This window comes from Panthera leo, chromosome D1 (assembly GCF_018350215.1).
Source record: "Panthera leo isolate Ple1 chromosome D1, P.leo_Ple1_pat1.1, whole genome shotgun sequence".
NCBI classification, from domain to species: Eukaryota; Metazoa; Chordata; class Mammalia; order Carnivora; family Felidae; genus Panthera; species Panthera leo.
The window spans coordinates 18363002-18381326 of record NC_056688.1 but is presented as its reverse complement, the minus strand read 5'-3'; the positions used below and the strand labels follow the sequence as shown (position 1 = coordinate 18381326).

Below are 18325 nucleotides of genomic sequence, written 5' to 3'. Positions count from 1 at the left end.
ACGTTTTAGGCTGCAAGTTTCTAGAGACCTGAGACTGGGTCATGTAATTCTCTTTGACTTTCTCCTTCCTTTTGTCCTCAGTACAATATTAAGGCTAATTAAAGATTTACTGAAGAACACACGGTAACAGCTCAGGTGTTCAAAACTGACATAACCACAGTCACTTAGAAACAGTTTCAACTTGGGGTGCCTGGGCAGCTCAGTCAGTTGGGCGTCTGACTTCCGCTGAGGTCATGATCTTGTGGTTCGTGAGATCAAGCCCCGAGCCAGGCTCTGTGCTAACAGCTCAGAGCCTGGAGCCGGCTTTGGATTCTGTGTCTCACTCTCTCTCTGCCCCTCCTCCACTCATGCTCTATGTCTCAAAAATAAATAAAACATTAAAAAAAAAAATTTTTTTTTAAAGAAACAGTTTCAATTTGGCTCAAAGATGACCAAATTGGGGGCACCTGGGTGGCTCAGTCGGTTGAGTGTCTGACTTCAGCTCAGGTCATGATCCTGTGGTTTCACGATCTCGAGGTTTGTGAGTTCAAGCCCCACATGGGGCTGTCTGCTGTCAGGGCGGAGCCCACTTCAGCTCCTCTGTCCCTCTCTCTCTGCCCCTCCCCCACTTGGCTCTCTCTCAAAAGAATAAGATAAAAGAAGATGACCAAACTTTATATACACTCAAAAACAAAAAGCATCCATAACAAAAGAGGAAACATGATCATCAATTTAACGATTTAGCTAGAAACTTGGTAGGAAAGAAGATTTTTTTAAAAAAGGAAATCAGCATTACTCACCTTAACTATTACCTCTACATGGTACTAGTCTCTTTTCATAAAGCTTATTTCACTCAATTCTCAAAACAACTTGCAAGATAAACTATTTTCATTTTAACAAATGAAGAAAGTCAGGCTCAGGAATGTTAAACAATTTGACTAAGGTCTCAGCATCACAAGAACCCAATCTAGGATTTAAAAATCAGAGCCATGGTTCTTCCAACATACCACAACTAGATTATAAATACAACCAGAAAAAAAGAACGAGCTTAAACAGTATGAAGTAAATGTTCAAAGCCCAGTAAATGTAGTAAGCATCAAATAGGAAATGTGGTGATTAAACGTTATGAGAAATAGGACTGTTTTCAGAGTCAAAAAAAGCTAGGTTCAAACCAGGTTCCAACACTTCCTAGCTGTGTGGTCTGACAAGTTACTTTCCCTCCCCAACTCTCCACTTCCTCATTTGTAACTTAGAGACAATAGGACCCACCTGTTTCACAGGACTGTTGGTGGGAACAAATGAGATCCAGTGTAAAGCACTGAACCCAGTGTAGAAACTTACTTCCTTACCTATTCCCCAATAGGATGTAAATTCCACGAAAGCAGGGAATAGTTCACTACTGCACAGTGGGCACTTAATGTTTGCTGAATAAATTAATGGCACAACATCATTCAATAAATGTAACTATTCCTAACATAGTAAGTATAGTATGAACCAATCTGTCAACCCTGGCTGTATGTTATATCGTATGGAATATCCTAGAAAAATAAAATTGGACTATAGTCTAATAATTCAAGCAGGAAAAAATAATATATGTTACAAATAAAAATATTCTTTAAAAGGTTAAGGCTAAAAAGGATTTGGGGGTAACCTTACACTAATGATAAGATTTTCAAAAATATATTAATTACACAGGCAAATGTACTTCTAAAAATGTCCTACAAACAAACATTCAGCGAGTTTCTAGGGCAGTATACTGACTTACCTTTTTTAAACTCTAAAAAAAAAAAAAAGACTCCTTTAGTTAGAGTGATACAGCTGACCCTTGAACAACGCAGAGGTTAGGGGCACCAACACCCCACAAAGTTGAAAATCTGCCTACAAGTTTTGACTCCCCTGAAACTTTATTGATAGCCTACTGTTGACAGGAAGCCTTAATGATAATGTAAACAGTCAATTAACTTATCTGTATGTTGTATTATGGACTGTATTCTTACAATAAAGTGAGCTAGAGAAAATATGTTTTTGTTTCATTTTGTTGTTTTAGTAATATGTGTTTTGTTTTCATATGGAGAAATATAAAGAAAACTAAAAAAGGCCCCAATTCAACAGCCCCGGTAATCCTTAATGAAGTCAAAACAGAACAGTAACAAAATGTTCACAGTTATGAAATTTGAACAGAACAAATTCTTGCGATTCTTCCCAGAAAAAAAAAATGCATGCATATTCCAACATATACACTTACATCTGTAGATATTTTAAGAATTTTTACAAAAGAGATCCTCTCTTTTACACCTGACCTTTTTTTCTTCTCTTCTTCTTTTTTCTATATGTTTCAAGTCTTTATTTAAATCCTAGTTAGTTAACATATAGTGTAATATTAGTTTCGGGAGAAGAATTTAGTGATTCGTCACTTTCAGACGCCAGCCAGTGCTCATCACAAGTGCCCTCCTTAGTACCCATCATTCATTTAGCCCATCCTCCACCCACCTAGAGAAAATGTTATTAAGAAAACCGTAAGGAAGAGAAAATATATTTACAGTACTGTCCTGCAAGAAGCCTGCATGTAAATGGACCCACACAGTTCAAACCTGCGTTGTTCGTGTGCCGAAACATGGAGTGAACTTACACGACCTTCTAGGTCTCTACAGTTCTATGATTTAATAGAGGAGCCTCTACTCTGCTTGTAAAAATGAAGAAACTAAACTTTTGAGAAAAATGGGGAAAGGGTTGTAAGATAACAATCTGTAACTTATACCCAAGCTATTCTCTGCCTCACCTGAGGGGCTAATTCTTCCCTCCTCTCAACTACTTGGGTTAATTTCTCCTATAAAATGGTTTTGATAAGAAAGGGAGGAAAAAGGAGATGCCTTGGGAAATTCAAGTCAAAAGCTAAAAAATGCATCTTTTTTCACACACAGATGCCCAATTTTCAAAGGATGGAGACAAATCTTTGCCTCCCCTCACAGTATCACACTTCTCACTCATATTTATCTTTGTCCCTGAATATACATACAGTAGCCAGTAGTTTAAACTACAAAAGAAGTTACTTATAACATTAGTCACCATTCAAAACACGAAAAGAAGAAACTATCTTATTTGGTCCCACATTGCTATATCAAAAACTGGCCAAAATAAACTGACTTAATGGCCAGGGATGAATTTATCGTTTTGGTGATCAGGTACACAGGTTGTAAGGAGGTCGAAATGTAATGTCTTAAAACTGTGACCTATGAGGCATTTGTAGCCTGGCAGAGTTTAATCTATCCTAAAAATCAATATTCTTCTGCTGTCAGTGTTTCTCCCATCTCTGTGCTCTCTGATAGATATTCTAGAAGATTGGCATCAACTACAGTTAAAGCAAAGGACAAAATATAAAGGAATGATGAAAACAAAAATAAATTGGAAAACGGAAACCCGAACGGTAGCAGCAACAAAGACTTATTTGAAAACTGCCTGGATATAGACTTATAGAGGACACGTAAGAATATGCATACAGAGCACAAATGAACATATGACCCTCTGGCCATACATGTTAATGGATGGAAAATATTTAGTGTAGACCTTTCTCTAAGCAGAGAAAAGGCTGAACTGCCTAGTGTAAACTCTGTGTTCTGATCCACACTGACATAGATTGTTCTTCCGAGGCACCAGCTCGATCACTGTTAAACTGTTCTCACCACTTGGCAAAAGCTTAGCTTATGTACGTGGTCAAAGCACAAAACCTTTGTGAAATTTTACACTCCCAAAGAAACACATTTAAGGGAATCAGCCTGTGAACATAGGATGTGAAATGATTCAGAGGAAAATGTGGTCTGACTTGTCACCCGTGCAGGTTAAAAACTCTCCCTGGAGGTTCAGCAGCAGACCACTGTGGGAATCCGGGAGATGGGGAGGGGTGAAGCAGGCAGTTCTTGTTGCCTCTGTGCAGCGTGGACACAGCATGCATGTCAACTAAGCATCTCAAAGGACCAAGAAGACAAAGACTGTAATTTGTTGAACAGTGAACTATACTAGTTGTTTAGATAAATGAATTAGTAAATAAATCCATGTACAAATAGAGATTATTTCTTGGAACACAAATCTGCATATATATTAACAAGTCACTTAAAAATCAAAGGACATGCATCTCAAAGAATTTGGTAAACATCTTAATAAAAATAGGAAATGTAACCAGAAGCACAGTTATCAGAGTAAACAAGACAATGAAACAGACAAATAATAAGAAAAGCTGAAGACAACTAGGTCACCGACAGGTTTTTCTTAAACAAAAAAGCTGTCTTGGAATCTGTATGGCATTTAATACCCACAAAGCACCTCAATGATCAGTTTTATCGGCAGCCCCGTCTTAGAGGTGAGCAAAGCAAAACACCAAAGGATTAAGTGAGCTTCTTAAGATCGCAGGAAAAGTTGGAGCAAGAGGTCTTGATCAATCCTTAAGATACAATCATTTGTTCATTAATGCATTCAACGAACATTTGAATACCTAGTATGACACTCTGGGTGCTGATGATAATAGAGACAAAAATCTCGACTTTTAACAAGCTCAGGGTCCAGCAGGAAAACTATCAAGTAAACAAGTGACTGTACTACATCGTGATAAATAATCACATGTAACATAGCAGCATGATACAGGTGCTGGGATAATCTACTTCTGCCTGAATGAGAGCCGGGGAAAGTTTCATAGAGGAATAGTGACTTGGGCCAAGATACATGGGAAGGAAGACGCCAGGGAGACAAGGAAAAACAGCAGTGGACTGAGAATGAATAAAAGCAAGGAAGCTTTTCATGTCAAGAGTTTATCATGAGCTGCAAGAAAAAGCATATGGCTAAAGATGGAGATAAAGCTCTAAAAGTAGCCAAGGGCCATATGGTGGAAGGCTACATTTAGAGAGTTCAGATCTTAGCAACTAAAGGACTTTAAGCAGGAGAGTGTCATAATCTTATTCCATTTATTAAAAGGAGTCTGGTTGCACTATAGAAGACAGCTTACGGGAAGCCGGAAAATCCATCAGGAAACTTTCTCCACAGTTTAAGCAAGAAAGAAGATCCTAAATTAAGGCAGGAGAATGAATGAAGTAGGAAGAACTATTTTTCCCTAATTCTTTTTTATTTTTTTGTTGGAGAGGGAGAGAGAGGGAGAGAGAGAGAGACAGAGAGAGAGAGGGAACCTTAAGCAGACTCCACGCTCAGCACTAAGCCTGACGTAGGGCTCAATCCCATCACCCTGGGACCGTGACCTGAGCCGAAATCAAGAGTCAGATGCTCAACTGAGCCACCCAGGCACCCCTTCTTCCCTAATTCTTAACAGTAGCTTCCACGAGTTAATTTTATCATCAGGTAGGCAATGTTATGTTGTTAATACTTTTATTTGTGTAGTTGGTTTGACTTACTCTGAGGTCAAAAGACATCGGGTCTGTCAAATCACCTATGAGACTTAATAGAATAAGGAAAAGTTTTAAAATATTCGTTTTAGAAAAGTTCTTAAAATTTGGAGTAAATTTCAGTAGTAAAAATTAATATTATTACAATCTTAGTTTTGAGCTCAAGCAATTTTTATGTGAATTTATAGTAATAAATGGTGAACGAGTGGTACAATGAACACAGGATGTATAAACTAGTGAAACAGTAGAAACGCCAATGCATTGTTGGTAGTCTACACCTCTGCAGCCTTATTAACCTCTAGATGCCTGGAAGAAAGTTCCCTGGTGCTTTTCACATTAATGAAAAATTAGCAGTAACAATGTTAATTGAAAAGAAAAAAACCAACAGAACAGCTGAAGTAGTCAGTTATTTATCTTGAGACACAGAGACAAGAATCTCCAGTGAGAACCAGAATTCAGTAGAATTCACCAAAATGCAGCAATATAAAAACTTTACCTCATGCCAGTCTTCGAGTTTGTTGTCAGAAAGATCTAGTTCCGACACATGAGCACAGAAGGCAGCAATTTCTTTTTCATCTCCTGCACATGTTATTCCACAGCTGTTCAACACCAGTACACTTGGGAGGTTGAGGCGATCTGAATCGGGGCCGGGGGGGGGGGGGGTGGGGAACACAACACATTCTAAATCAGCCTGATTCTTGTCTACATACATTCAGCCCTCAGGAATCAAAACCAAACAGCACAAAATTACACGAGGACCTGGAAAACACGGAATATGATGGGATCAAAGGGTACTGAATTTAATGGGAAACAGTCAAATATGGACCAGGAGGAGAATAAAAGTACTGGACTAGTACAACCCAAAGAGTCTTGCAGGCTTCCCCCCATGGCAGGATTGCTGATCTCAACCACAAACAACACGGCTATCATCCTTGCTATGATCTTATCATCTGAACACTAGAAACTGTGATTCATCTGGACTACCACTGCCTTCTAACTGGCCTCAATTCTTTCTTTTTTAAAATTTAGTTCAAAAGTATCATTCTGGATAGCTCTTTTCTCTCTGTCTGATGTGTATTTCCACCAATTGCTGCCCTCGAAAATTATTTCAAACCATTAGTTAGTCTACTGTGAAATCACTCCTATTTTCAAATTCCTATCATTGAGGAAATCCTCCTCACTTAAGTGGATTCATTAAAAATCTACGTCTCTTTCTCTCATACTTCTCTGTCAATCATTTCTGTTTCATATCCATGTAGAATGTGTCCTTTATGAAAATTAGACATTTAAAAATACATCATTGTAATGGGAGAAAGTATTGCAGGGTCTTAAACTATTTAATGAATTTGGTCCAACTACTGCCCGGTTCAAAAATACGTGTCAATAAAACCATGCCTCTTGCCCTAGGAAAAAGGACAGACATGAGAATTCAGCCACTCTTTCCCTATCTGGTATGAAATAAGGACTCACAAAGGAAATATTTGATTCATGGAGGCCTCAAATCATATAATTTTTCAACTCAGCACTTTCCAGTATCAAATTTTTCAGCATGGAAATGAAGCTTGAAAAAAAATGACTAAGTAAGAAAGCCACCTCTTTCTGCCATTCCAATTTATATGGAGTGATAAGACAGTTGTATTGAGGAACACAGGAACTAAAACACTGTCAATATTGATCTCCCACACTCACCAAGAACTACATCCAAGAGCTGTTCAATACGCATGAGCCTAACATGTAAGCGAGAGACACATCTTGCACATTTCTAAATGCTGTAGATCTCTGCTCACACCATACCCCCTCTCCTAGATCTATGTCTTTATCTCCTCCCTAACCGAATTCTACATTCTTAAAGAGTCCGTTCAAGTCTCATAGCTTTGAACCCTTTCCTGATCATATTTATTAACTCTCTCCTAAATTTCTTTCCCAATCACTGTGCCAATCATTTGGCTCAACGTGAACTGCACATAACTGTGTTAGATGCTTGTAAATGTGAGTATCTTGTAATCCAATTAGGTTGTAAGGTCACTGAGGGCACAGGACAGTCTTGGACTATCTCACATCCTCTGAAGTTCCTCGTCAGAACACATATTTGAAACATCACCACTCAGATATTGTTCGCGCCTTATGAGCGCAAGTAAGCCAGCTTCCGGCCAGTCTGTAGGAAAAGAGATCCTTCTGGGTTTTTCAAAAAACTGAAGTCCTAACAAGAAAGAAAGACTATGCAACTCGAATTCCAAAATAAAGGAAATAACTTAGAAACAAGGCAATATCTGGTTTGATGTCCTAAGTACTAAGCTCCAGTAAATAAATGTTTTAGGTCACGTCTATCTTACCTTTCATAGGAGAGCCCTGAGGTGTGGCTGGGACGTGGACTCCCATCCCAGGACCACGACGGTAAGGAAAGTTTTCAGGACTATATTTTTCACATAATACTTGCATAAAACTCCTTCCACTAGGTTGATCCATCTTCCTTTCCTAAAATTCTACAAGAAACCAAGAAATCATCCAAGTTACTCATTTAGCATATAAGAAATTTGTATCGCAAACCAATTATTTAGAATGCACCAGCCCAGGCAGTACAGACATATGAGACACGGTCAACGCTCCCAGTAATATACACTGTGGTGAGACCTTACGATATAGGGAGGCTACATATGTAGACAAATGACAGCAATGCAGTCCAGTACATGATAACTGCAATCCAGAATAACAGTGCCACAAGATGTTGATGAGGAGACAGTCATTTCCAGCCAACGGTAATAGAAAGACTTTGGGCTGGAACATGGGGTTTATGTGGTAAGTTAGAGGAAAAAGGACTAAAAAGAAAGGTATAGACTCAACATCAGATTAAAGAGTTTAGATGAATCCGTTGATATTTATCCCTCAAAATCCATTCTCCTCTCCTTCTACCCTAAAAGAATTTTTAACTGTATACATCGGACTTAGGGATGAGTATAGGACTAGGTTCTAGTTGACGGGATAGAAATGGTCTATGGCAGATAGCCAGAGTAATGCCTTTGTCTCCTTCCTGGTCTCTGGCTCAATTCTATTGCCTAGAAAACAAATACCACCTCGCACTATGGGCCCCAAAAACACACCCTGAGGAAGGAAAGTCCCTGAGGACTTCATGGAACTGGGCTGCCATAATGGTGCTGGATTGCATACCTCTGGAAATTTCTGTGAAAGATATATAACTTCTGTTTTATTTAAGCCAGTGTTCAGTTTTTCAATTACTTACAAATGGACCTAATCCTAACTAATACAGAATGTCATTTCTTTTGGTTTTGAGTTTGAGTAGCGTCTTCAGTGTCTAACCTCAGCTTAGGGTCCAAATTACAGTAACTCTAGCATCCTCTCAGTACTCACGCAGAGTTTAAAACAGGTAATGTTAAAAATATGCTAGGGGCCCCTAGGTGGCTCATTCAGTTGAGTGTTTGACTCTTGATTTTGGCTCTGGTCATGAACCCAGGGTCATGGCATTGAGCCCTGAGTTGGGCTCCGTGCTGAACATGGAGCCTGCTTGAGAGTCTCTTTCTCTCTCCCTCTGCCCCTCCCATGCTCGTGCCCTCTCTCTAAAATAAATAAATAAACAACCAAACAAAACAAAGTAAAATGCTAACTTCTGACAGCCTGCTAACCCATTATCTTGAGGGGCTGGCCTATGAGCTATATTGAATATAAATCAAAATGTAGGCAACTAATTGACCTCCATAGTTCCAACTATCAGATGCTAAGCTTTTTACTAAAATAATCATAAAAAGGAAGGTGAGTTAAGAGTACTCTAAGAAGAAGGGATAACATGTAAAAAGGTATAGCAATCAGAATGCACAACGGCCTAACAGAAAATAGCATAAGAAGTAACTAATCAGGAACCTCAGAGGAGATCGTATGTACTACATTAAGAAGCTGGACTTTATCCTGTAGAAAACAAGAAGAAACTAACAGGTTTTAAGAACGGGAATACAACAATTAAAATTTGTAGGAAGCTCTGTTTGGCAATCAAGTAGCTGATGAATAAGAGGAGATACATATCAAAGGCAGGGAGAAGAGCTAGAAGGATACCACAAAAATATAGGAGAGACCTCAGGCAAGGAAAATAAAAGCAAAAATAGATTATTGGGACTACATCAAAATAAAAAGCTTTTGCACAGCAAAGGAAACCATCCACAGAACAAAAGGCAACCTACTAAACAGGAAAAGATACTTATAAATGATGTATCTGATAAGGGATTAATATTCAAAACGTATAAAGAACTTATCCAGGGGCGCCTGGGTGGCGCAGTCGGTTAAGCGTCCGACTTCAGCCAGGTCACGATCTCGCGGTCCGTGAGTTCGAGCCCCGCGTCGGGCTCTGGGCTGATGGCTCAGAGCCTGGAGCCTGTTTCTGATTCTGTGTCTCCCTCTCTCTCTGCCCCTCCCCCGTTCATGCTCTGTCTCTCTCTGTCCCAAAAATAAATAAAAAACGTTGAAAAAAATTTAAAAAAAAAAAAAGAACTTATCCAACTCAACACTAAAAAAAAAAAAAAACCAATTAAGATACGGGCAGAGGACCTGAATAGACACTTTTCCAAAGATGTACAGATCGCCAATTGGCCCATGAAAAGCTCAAGCATCACTAATCATCAGGAAAATGCAAATCAGAACCACAACGAGGTAACACCTCACATCAGTCAGAATGGCTGCTATCAGAAAGACAAGAAACGAGTGTTGGAAGAGGATGTGGAGTAAAGGGAACCCTCATGCACTACCGGTGGGAATGTAAATTGGTGCAACCACTGTGAAAAACACTATTGAGGTTCCCCCCAAAGTTCAAAATAGAGATACCATATAATCAGTTTTTCCACTACTGAGTATTTATCCAAAGAAAGTGAAAACACTAACTCGAAAAGGTATATGCACCCCTATGTTCACTGCAGCATTACTTACAATAGCCAAGATATGGAAGCAATCCAAGTGCCCACAGACAGATGAATAGATAAAGATGTGGTATGTGTGTATGTATGTATACAGACATACATACATACAATGGAATATTACTCAGCCTTAAAAAAGAACGAGATCTTGCCATCTGGGACAACATGGATGAACCTAGAGGGCATTATGCTAAATGAAATGAGCCAGAGAGAGAAAAACAAATACCATATGATTTCACTTATATATGGAATTTAAAAAACAAAACAAACAAACAAAAAGACAGACCTTTAAATACAAAGAAAAACTGATGGTCGACAGAGGGGAGACAGGTTGGGAGATGGGCAAAATAGATAAAAAGGGGGATGCGCCTGGACGGCTCAGTCAGTTAAGCGTCCGACTTTGGCTCAGGTCATGATCTCGCAGCTTGTGAGTTCGAGGCCCGCGTGGGGCTCTGTGCTGACAGCTCAGATCCTGGAGCCTGCTTCGGATTCTGTGTCTCCCTCGCTCTGCCCCTCCCCAGCTCACATTCTCTCTCACAAAAATAAACATTAAAATATATATATATATATAAAGGATTAAGAAATACAAACTTTCAGTTATTAAAAAAAAGTCATGGATAGGGAATACACTCAACAATATTATAATAATGTTGTATGGTGACAATGCTGACTACATTTATTGTGGCAAGTATTGAGTGATGTACAGGACTGTTGCATCAATATGCTGCACACCTGGAACTAATATAACACTGTGTGCTAGTTACACCTCAATAAAAAATAAAGTGCAATGTTCTTAAAATGTTAAAAACAAAACAAAACAAACAAAAAAACAAAACCAGGAGAGAGATGACAAGGGCCTGACCTAATACAGTGTTAGTATAAAGAGAAAGCTGGGGCAGATTCAAGGTCAATTTAGAAAAGCAAGCTTTTCAGTCCAGTCTCCAAGTTAAAAAAAAAAAAATATATATATATATATATATACACACATATATGTATGTACGTATATATATACATATATATATATATATGTATGTATACGTATATATGTTAAAGCAAGCTTTTCAGGAATTATAGGGGCTGAGAAGAAGATAGAGTCAAGACTGATCCCCAGGTTTCTAGCACAGGTAACCAGGTGACTGATGATACCATTAAGTAAAAAGAAAATATGAAGAGATTTCGTTCTGCAGAAAAAAATGATGAAATCCACTTTATCCACTTCCAGTCTGAGGCATCTGTGGGCTATCCAAGGAAACAGTCTGCAGTTGGGTGAGAAATGTGAGCTAGAGATGAAGATTTCTACATCATCAGGATACAGGCAATATTTCTAAGAACAGCAGGACAATCGAACTCTCAGGGACGCTGCTGTTTAAAGGACAGGCAGAGGGAGCAGAGTCATGAAGGAATGGAACAACCACAGAGTAGAGCGTACAGTCAACATTTTGAGAAGTTTAAAAAAAAATTTTTTTTAATGTTTATTTATTTTTGACAGAGAGAGACAGAGCATGAGCAGGGGAGGGGCAGAGAGAGAGGGAGACACAGAATCCGAAGCAGGCTCCAGGCTCCGAGCTGCCAGCAAAGAGCCCGACGCGGGGCTCAAACCCACAGACTGTGAGATCGTGACCTGAGCCGAAGTCAGATGCTCAACCGACTGAGCCACCCAGGCGCCCCAACATTTTGAGAAGTTTTAATTAGAAGGGCAGTTGACAAGAAGGGGAGGATGAAATGGGCTGATAAATTAGGCAGGAACAGGACAGGGTAGAGAATTGGGGGCAACTGTCAAGATTTTTCCTCTTAAAATAGAAGAGGGATGAACATATGATTATAGATTACAGAGAAGCAGCAAGTAAAGCTGAAGAGGCTGGAAATGACTACTTGTATATGGTCCTAAAAGAAACCAGCAGGTATGAGCATTAAAAAACTTCTCAGAAGGCTGTGTGATATGCGCCAGATAATGCTCCAAACTATTTGTCATTGGAAGTGACATATTTACTTCACTATGTTACACTGGTTTACTTTTGCTTATATGGTTTAATTATGCTGAGTGGTAGGTATTTTCCCATGTGACTATACTAACTCCACCATTACAGTATAAAGGGGAACACCACAGGGTCATTTTATTTCTCCAATATTAATTCCCAGCATCTGGCACAGTGCCCTATACAGAACTCAATAAATGTTGTGGAGTCCAAAAACCACTAGCCTCCGGTGTGCCAAGCAGGAGGAGCAGAGAATTCAGGATGGGGAGTAGATGTAAGCCCCACTCAGTACTACCACTTAATAGTTTTGTGTCATCAGGCAAGACATTATTTCTCTAGGACTCAAATGTGTTTGTCTGTAAGACACAATAGGAACATCCAGACTAATGGGCTTCAGGGCTGCTATAGAGCTCTAAAATATACAAATGCATTATTGGGATTACAGGGCTGTTGTAAAGCTCTAAAATATACACACGTTATTAATTACATATTACAGGAAGTTGTAGTATGGTAGAAAGCACATGAACATAGAAAACTCAGGCTCGATCATTTACTAGCTGGGTAGAACATAAGCTAGCTATGTAACCTCTCTCTACTTTAATTTTCTCACCTATAGATGGGCTAAAATGTTCCTCTCAGGTTTGTAATAAGAATTTGAAAAAAAACATGAATATAAAAGTGGTCTTTCAACTTGGCCCATTCCCTAAATTACTACCAGGGCCAAGTCTACTGTACTTTGTAAAATCAACTCACAAATGCCTAGAACACAGAGTAGATGCTCACTAAGCACATGGCCATCTACTGAACAAAAGTTTCATTTATCAAGGTCTAGACTATGAAGTACATTTCACAATGAGGATATCACACGACATCTTGAAAATTCAGGACTGCCCTCTGTCAGGATCCTCATTCGTGAGCTTAAAGACAGAACCTGTTAGTACAAGGCAGTCTGTTCTTTCCATCCACACGGAGTGATAAATGCTGCTGCCCTCCAACTCAGTGCTAATGGTTGTCACAAAACTGAAGTGTATGTGTTCATCAAAGACTTCAGGAATCTTCAGGTGGAAGGTTCTTTTACAACGTAAGCTTATCACCAACAGCAGACAACACAGGGCAGGTGCTATGCCACTAGGGACAGACACCACGGTTCTTATCAAAGACTGGTCTCAAGCAGAATGCCAACAGAATTTTTGGAAGTGTTTAACAAAAGTCAAAGAGGTTACATTGTTATCTTCTATATACTTAGTTCAATGGGGCGTCAGGATGATTCAGTTGGGTGTCTGACTCTTAATTTCAGCTCAGGTCTTGATCTTATCTCACTGTCAGTGAGTTACTTAGTGAGTTCAAGCCCCACATCAGGCTCTGTGCTGACAGCATGGAGCCTGCTTGGGATTCTCTCTCTCCGTCTTTCTCTCTGCCCCTGCCCTGCTCGCACACACTCTCTCTCTCAAAAATAAATAAACATTTTTTTTAAAAAGAATAAAAAGTGTGTAGGGAGGGTGCTCAACTCACTGTGTGTCAAAATAATGTTCACCAAGTTTAAACAGCATCTTTAAACTGGAAGCTTTAGAACCACTTAAACTCAAGCCAATTCAGGGGCAATAATCTAATACACAACTTAAATACAGGCAAACTGAGGGATGGCAACACTAGAGGCATACTCACATTGAAATAAGTCCTAGTAAGCCAGAAATCACGGGAACTTAACAAGTTATTCCTCATGGCCCCATGCTTTAAAAACTCTTCCAAATAGTCTAGAGGTTTATTTCATATTCTTTTTTCCCTAAAGACTTAAAAGCAATGCCAGGCGCCTTCATTGGTCATTTTCCAGGATACTCTATTGGAACAGCCTTCCAGGAACGTAGATAGCGTAAACATGAATACATGGGCTTTGAATTAGAACATTAAGATTGCAAAATGGATCAGTAACATAAATCTACTCAAAATCTGTTGGGGCAGTTTTAGGAGGAACAGTAGGTGGGAAAGGAAAACTGAAAACCAAACAGTCTGAAAAATGAGGAAATACAGGATAGAAAAAGATCTTTAACTGGAGCCTTTTAAAAGGTTTTGGTGGGGGGGGGCGGGGTGGAGGGGGTAATCTATGACTTTCTGGAAAGAACAGGTGTCAAATTACATCTCACTACCTCTGTAGTTGGCAGAGTTCTAATGCATTTGTAAAAGTATTCTGAATTGGTTCTGAAAGCCAGGGAGCCAGGAATCTTGGGTGATGTTGGTTCCATTACCAAGTTGTGGAGTGTGCCTGTGAAAATCTCAACTGCTTTGTGCCTCGAATCTGAACCATAATGTGCTCTTGTAAAAGTGCTTGGAGAAAGTCAGGATGAAGTGCAAATTGGAGGATAAAGTGCTCAGTACATTTTTGCCAAATAGATTAGTATAGGAAAAGAATGTCCAGTCACCTAAAACTCCTCATCACTGTCAAACCATTCACACTTTATGTTCCCAGCAAAGGGTCAGGTCAAAGTCGGTATGAAACTCAACACAACTGAAAACAGAACACTTCTGACCACTAACACTGGAAGATACACAAGACAAATCTTTACACCGGTACGCAAGATCAATATGTACTTCACAAAAATACTTTATGGTGGAGTACCATACTTCATAAAGTGTGAATGCCAATACCACTAGCCTCACTCACAACTTCAAAAAAAAAAAAAAAAAAAAAAAAAAAATCCAGAGGGAGGAAATGAAGAATAAGGGTGGAAAGGAGATTCGCTTTTTCACTGCACCCATTTGAACCACCTGAGCTCACTGCATGCATACATCATCTTTTCCTTTCATATACTGTGTTATCTTTTTGAAACATAAACATTTTTAAGTGATCTATCTGGGAATGAGCTAATAATCTGCCAAATGGCTTTTTAATTCCTCATTGTTATCAACTGCCTGTGAAAAAAGTTCCAAACTGGAATTTGGAATTCCATGTGAAATACAGAATATTAATAATAATTTTTAAAGGAATTAGGGAAGGAGGAAGAAAAGAGAAATAGAATGGTGGCCAAAAGGAAATAAATACTTTTGTAAAACAGCAACTGGCAAAGAAAAAGAAAGAATGAAACCCACCTGAGCCGCAGAACGAGGCTAAACGAGGGGAGGGTAAGACGGAGCCAGAGTACACAGCCTCCCCAGGGCCTTAACAAAGGTGAAGCAAAAGTCCACCGTGACATGTACAGAGGGGTTGGAAGAATACCCTCAGGCCTGCAGGGTCACTTCCTTTGCTAGCCAAGTTAAATGGGTTAATAAAAGTTAACTAAATATTTTATACAAATTACCTAAGCTGTATCAAAACTACTGTGACTTTGGAACCACAAGGGCTCCAGGAGGCAGAGCTTACAAAGCCGTAAGCCCAGGGATGCTCCGGGAGCTCTGGGCTTCCCAGGCACCTTGTCCCTGTGGAGACGACCAAAAAGAGCGGTGCTTCCTGAAGCAGGAAGGTGCTTCGTGTGCAGGATGCACATTACTGCAAGGGTAAATGGTTGGGAACAGATTCACAGTTGTTGTTTTTAATGTTTATTTATTTTTGAGAGAGAGAGAGAGAGAGAGACAGACAGACAGACAGAGTGTGAGCAGGGGAGGGACAGAGAGAGAGGGAGACACAGAATCCGAAGCAGGCTCCAGGCTCTGAGCTGTCAGCACAGAGACCGACGTGGGGCTCAAACTCAGGAACCGTGAGATCATGATCTGAGGCGAAATCGGATGCTTAACGACTGAGCCACCCAGGTGCCCCCAGATTCACAGTTCTAAAAAATAAATCATAATAATTCAAAATATGCATTAATTTAGGATGAGCCTAAATATCAAGGAAGATTTTTCATAGCATTAAACTAATGGAGAAGAGGGAAACACTCCTAGGTAGTTTTAAATTATTTTCAGCCATCTGACATGGGACCGACTTAGGTACAGCTAACCCAACTTATCTATTCATCGGAGAAGGGCAGCAAAACCACACTCTAAAAGCTACCTGCTGGTATTTTGTTACCAAATACTTGAAAACAAAACTTAAACTAAACATTTTGGGAGAGGCTCTACCAATTCGCTTTTAGTTTCCTTTCGTCAGATGACACTTTGTTCCCTTCATCTTTCTGCACTTAGGTGCCTATTTCCCTTACAAGACAATCTGAGAATAAGAATCTCTTTATCACTTGTTTAATAAAATTGGGGACAACAAATATATTTAGTTTTCTCTGCTCTTTTTTTGCACTTTATCAAGTGGTTCCCATTAGGCTTATTTGCCCGTTCGTTCGTTCATGAAATGTGTGCCCTCACAAAGCTTACAGCCTCATTTAGTTTCATTCAACAAAGATGAACAAAAAACAAAAAATAAAAAAATCCTGAAAACAGAAACAAAGATGAACCAGACACCAGATCTATGTCAAATGCTGGACTAAATGCTGAAAGAAAGTGAGAATGAGTAAAATCCAAACTCTGCCCTCAGAGCATCCACAATCTAGGAGGAAATTCACAGAGATAACACAAACCTGAAATAAGCCACACAGAAATAGTGAATTCAAACAGAAGTGATTCACTTTTGGAAGCATGATCAAGGAGGCTGAAGGTAAATCGTGAGCCATTTTGAAAGACAATGAAGACTAGGTTAACAGGATGGAGAAGAGTATTCCAGGCACAGGAAACAGAACGTGAACAGGCACAAGAGACATGAAACATGGCTATGAAGTGATACTGCTAAAACAGAAAAGACATGTGGGGAGAGCAGGTGAGGCAGGAGGCTTGACTGCAGGCGGGGGACAATGGTTAGCTCATGACTGACCTTGCTCAGGTCAGCCTCCTCTTATATGGATAAAAGAAAACTTGATAGATCGCTGCGTATACAAGAGGTGAAAAATGATGAGAATTTTTTAATCCTTAAAAGACTGGGCAATTAGGAGTTTGTTACCTTAAGGGAAGCAGTTTCAGTACAGGGAGGGCATAGAAACCATAGCACAGGGAATGAAGGAGATGAGTGAAGACTGAGTATAGACCATGCCTTTGAGAAGCTCAGATGAAAGCAGAAAAGATAGGACAGGTGATGAAGAAACACCAAGTGTTCAGAAAGAACAGTTTTAGATCTTGGTCTTTCTTAAAAAGGACAAAAGAGAAATGTGTAGGCTGAATTTGGGGGTGAGGCAGGTGGAGGAGGTTAACAACATACCAACAAAACAAGTCTAAAGAGGAAAAGCTCTTGAACAGCTTCAAAGAACCTCTTAGGATTACTAGCTTTCTCAATTTTTACAAGTTTATTTTTTATTGTTTGTTTGTTTGTTTTTAAAAAGAGCAGGGGAGGGGCAGAGAGAGAGCAAGAAGGAGCAGAGGAGGAGAGAGACAGACAGAGAGAGAGAGACAGACAGACAGAAAATCTTAAGCAGGCTCCACGCCCAGCTCAGAGATTGATGCAGGGCTGGATCTTACAACCGTGAGGTGATGACCTGAGCCGAAATCAAGAGTCGGACGCTTAACTAAGCCACGCAGACACCAGTGTTTATTTGTTTATTAAAGCCCATTTAACTTCTTTGTGGATTCCTAACACCATCAACAGAAAGTTTCCTTTTTAGAAAAACCCCCACTATACCCAAATCTTGCCAGATTCTCAGACATTTCAGGTACCTGGGACTTTAGTTTCCTTTGTTTTCTAAATCTCTCTCATCTTCAGCATAAATGTACCCCAATAAAACATAATTACTCTGTGGGATATATTTTTCCCTCCAGGAATGATTAATTAATGAATGGATGAAGGTCTATTAATAAGCTTCTTTCTAAATAATTGTTTTTTAAAAATGTAAGTGATAGATATTCCAAATTTTTAAAAATTTCCAGTTGAAAATCAGTGAGAGACCTATAATCCCATGTAGTTTCCATGTAGATGTAGTTTCTTGTTTATTACGTAAGCTAGCATGTAAATAGGTGTTATCAAAAGCTATTGATATCGGAAGCACATCATATCATATTAGAGCCACAGCCAGAGCAAGAAGCTGTGGTCAACAGATGTAGCAAGTAGGTTAAGCCTGAGGATGCACCTAATAGTGTGTATTTTTTCTGGGCCATTTTCCCATGCTAT

General features: G+C 39.4%; 1 protein-coding gene across 2 annotated transcripts in view; it reads right to left on the bottom strand.

Annotated features, from left to right (window-relative positions):
* Window positions 1–18325, bottom strand: part of LOC122199493 (tubulin-specific chaperone cofactor E-like protein) — a 161213-nt gene that overhangs the window by 126226 nt on the left and 16662 nt on the right. For both annotated transcript variants that reach the window (XM_042904604.1, XM_042904606.1), the window contains exons 3-4: window positions 7697–7846; window positions 5860–5999 (exon numbers count right to left, since the gene is read on the bottom strand). In XM_042904604.1, coding sequence (XP_042760538.1) covers window positions 5860–5999; window positions 7697–7829 — 273 coding nt within the window. In that variant the 5' untranslated portion in view covers window positions 7830–7846. The remainder of the gene's footprint in view (window positions 1–5859; window positions 6000–7696; window positions 7847–18325) is intronic.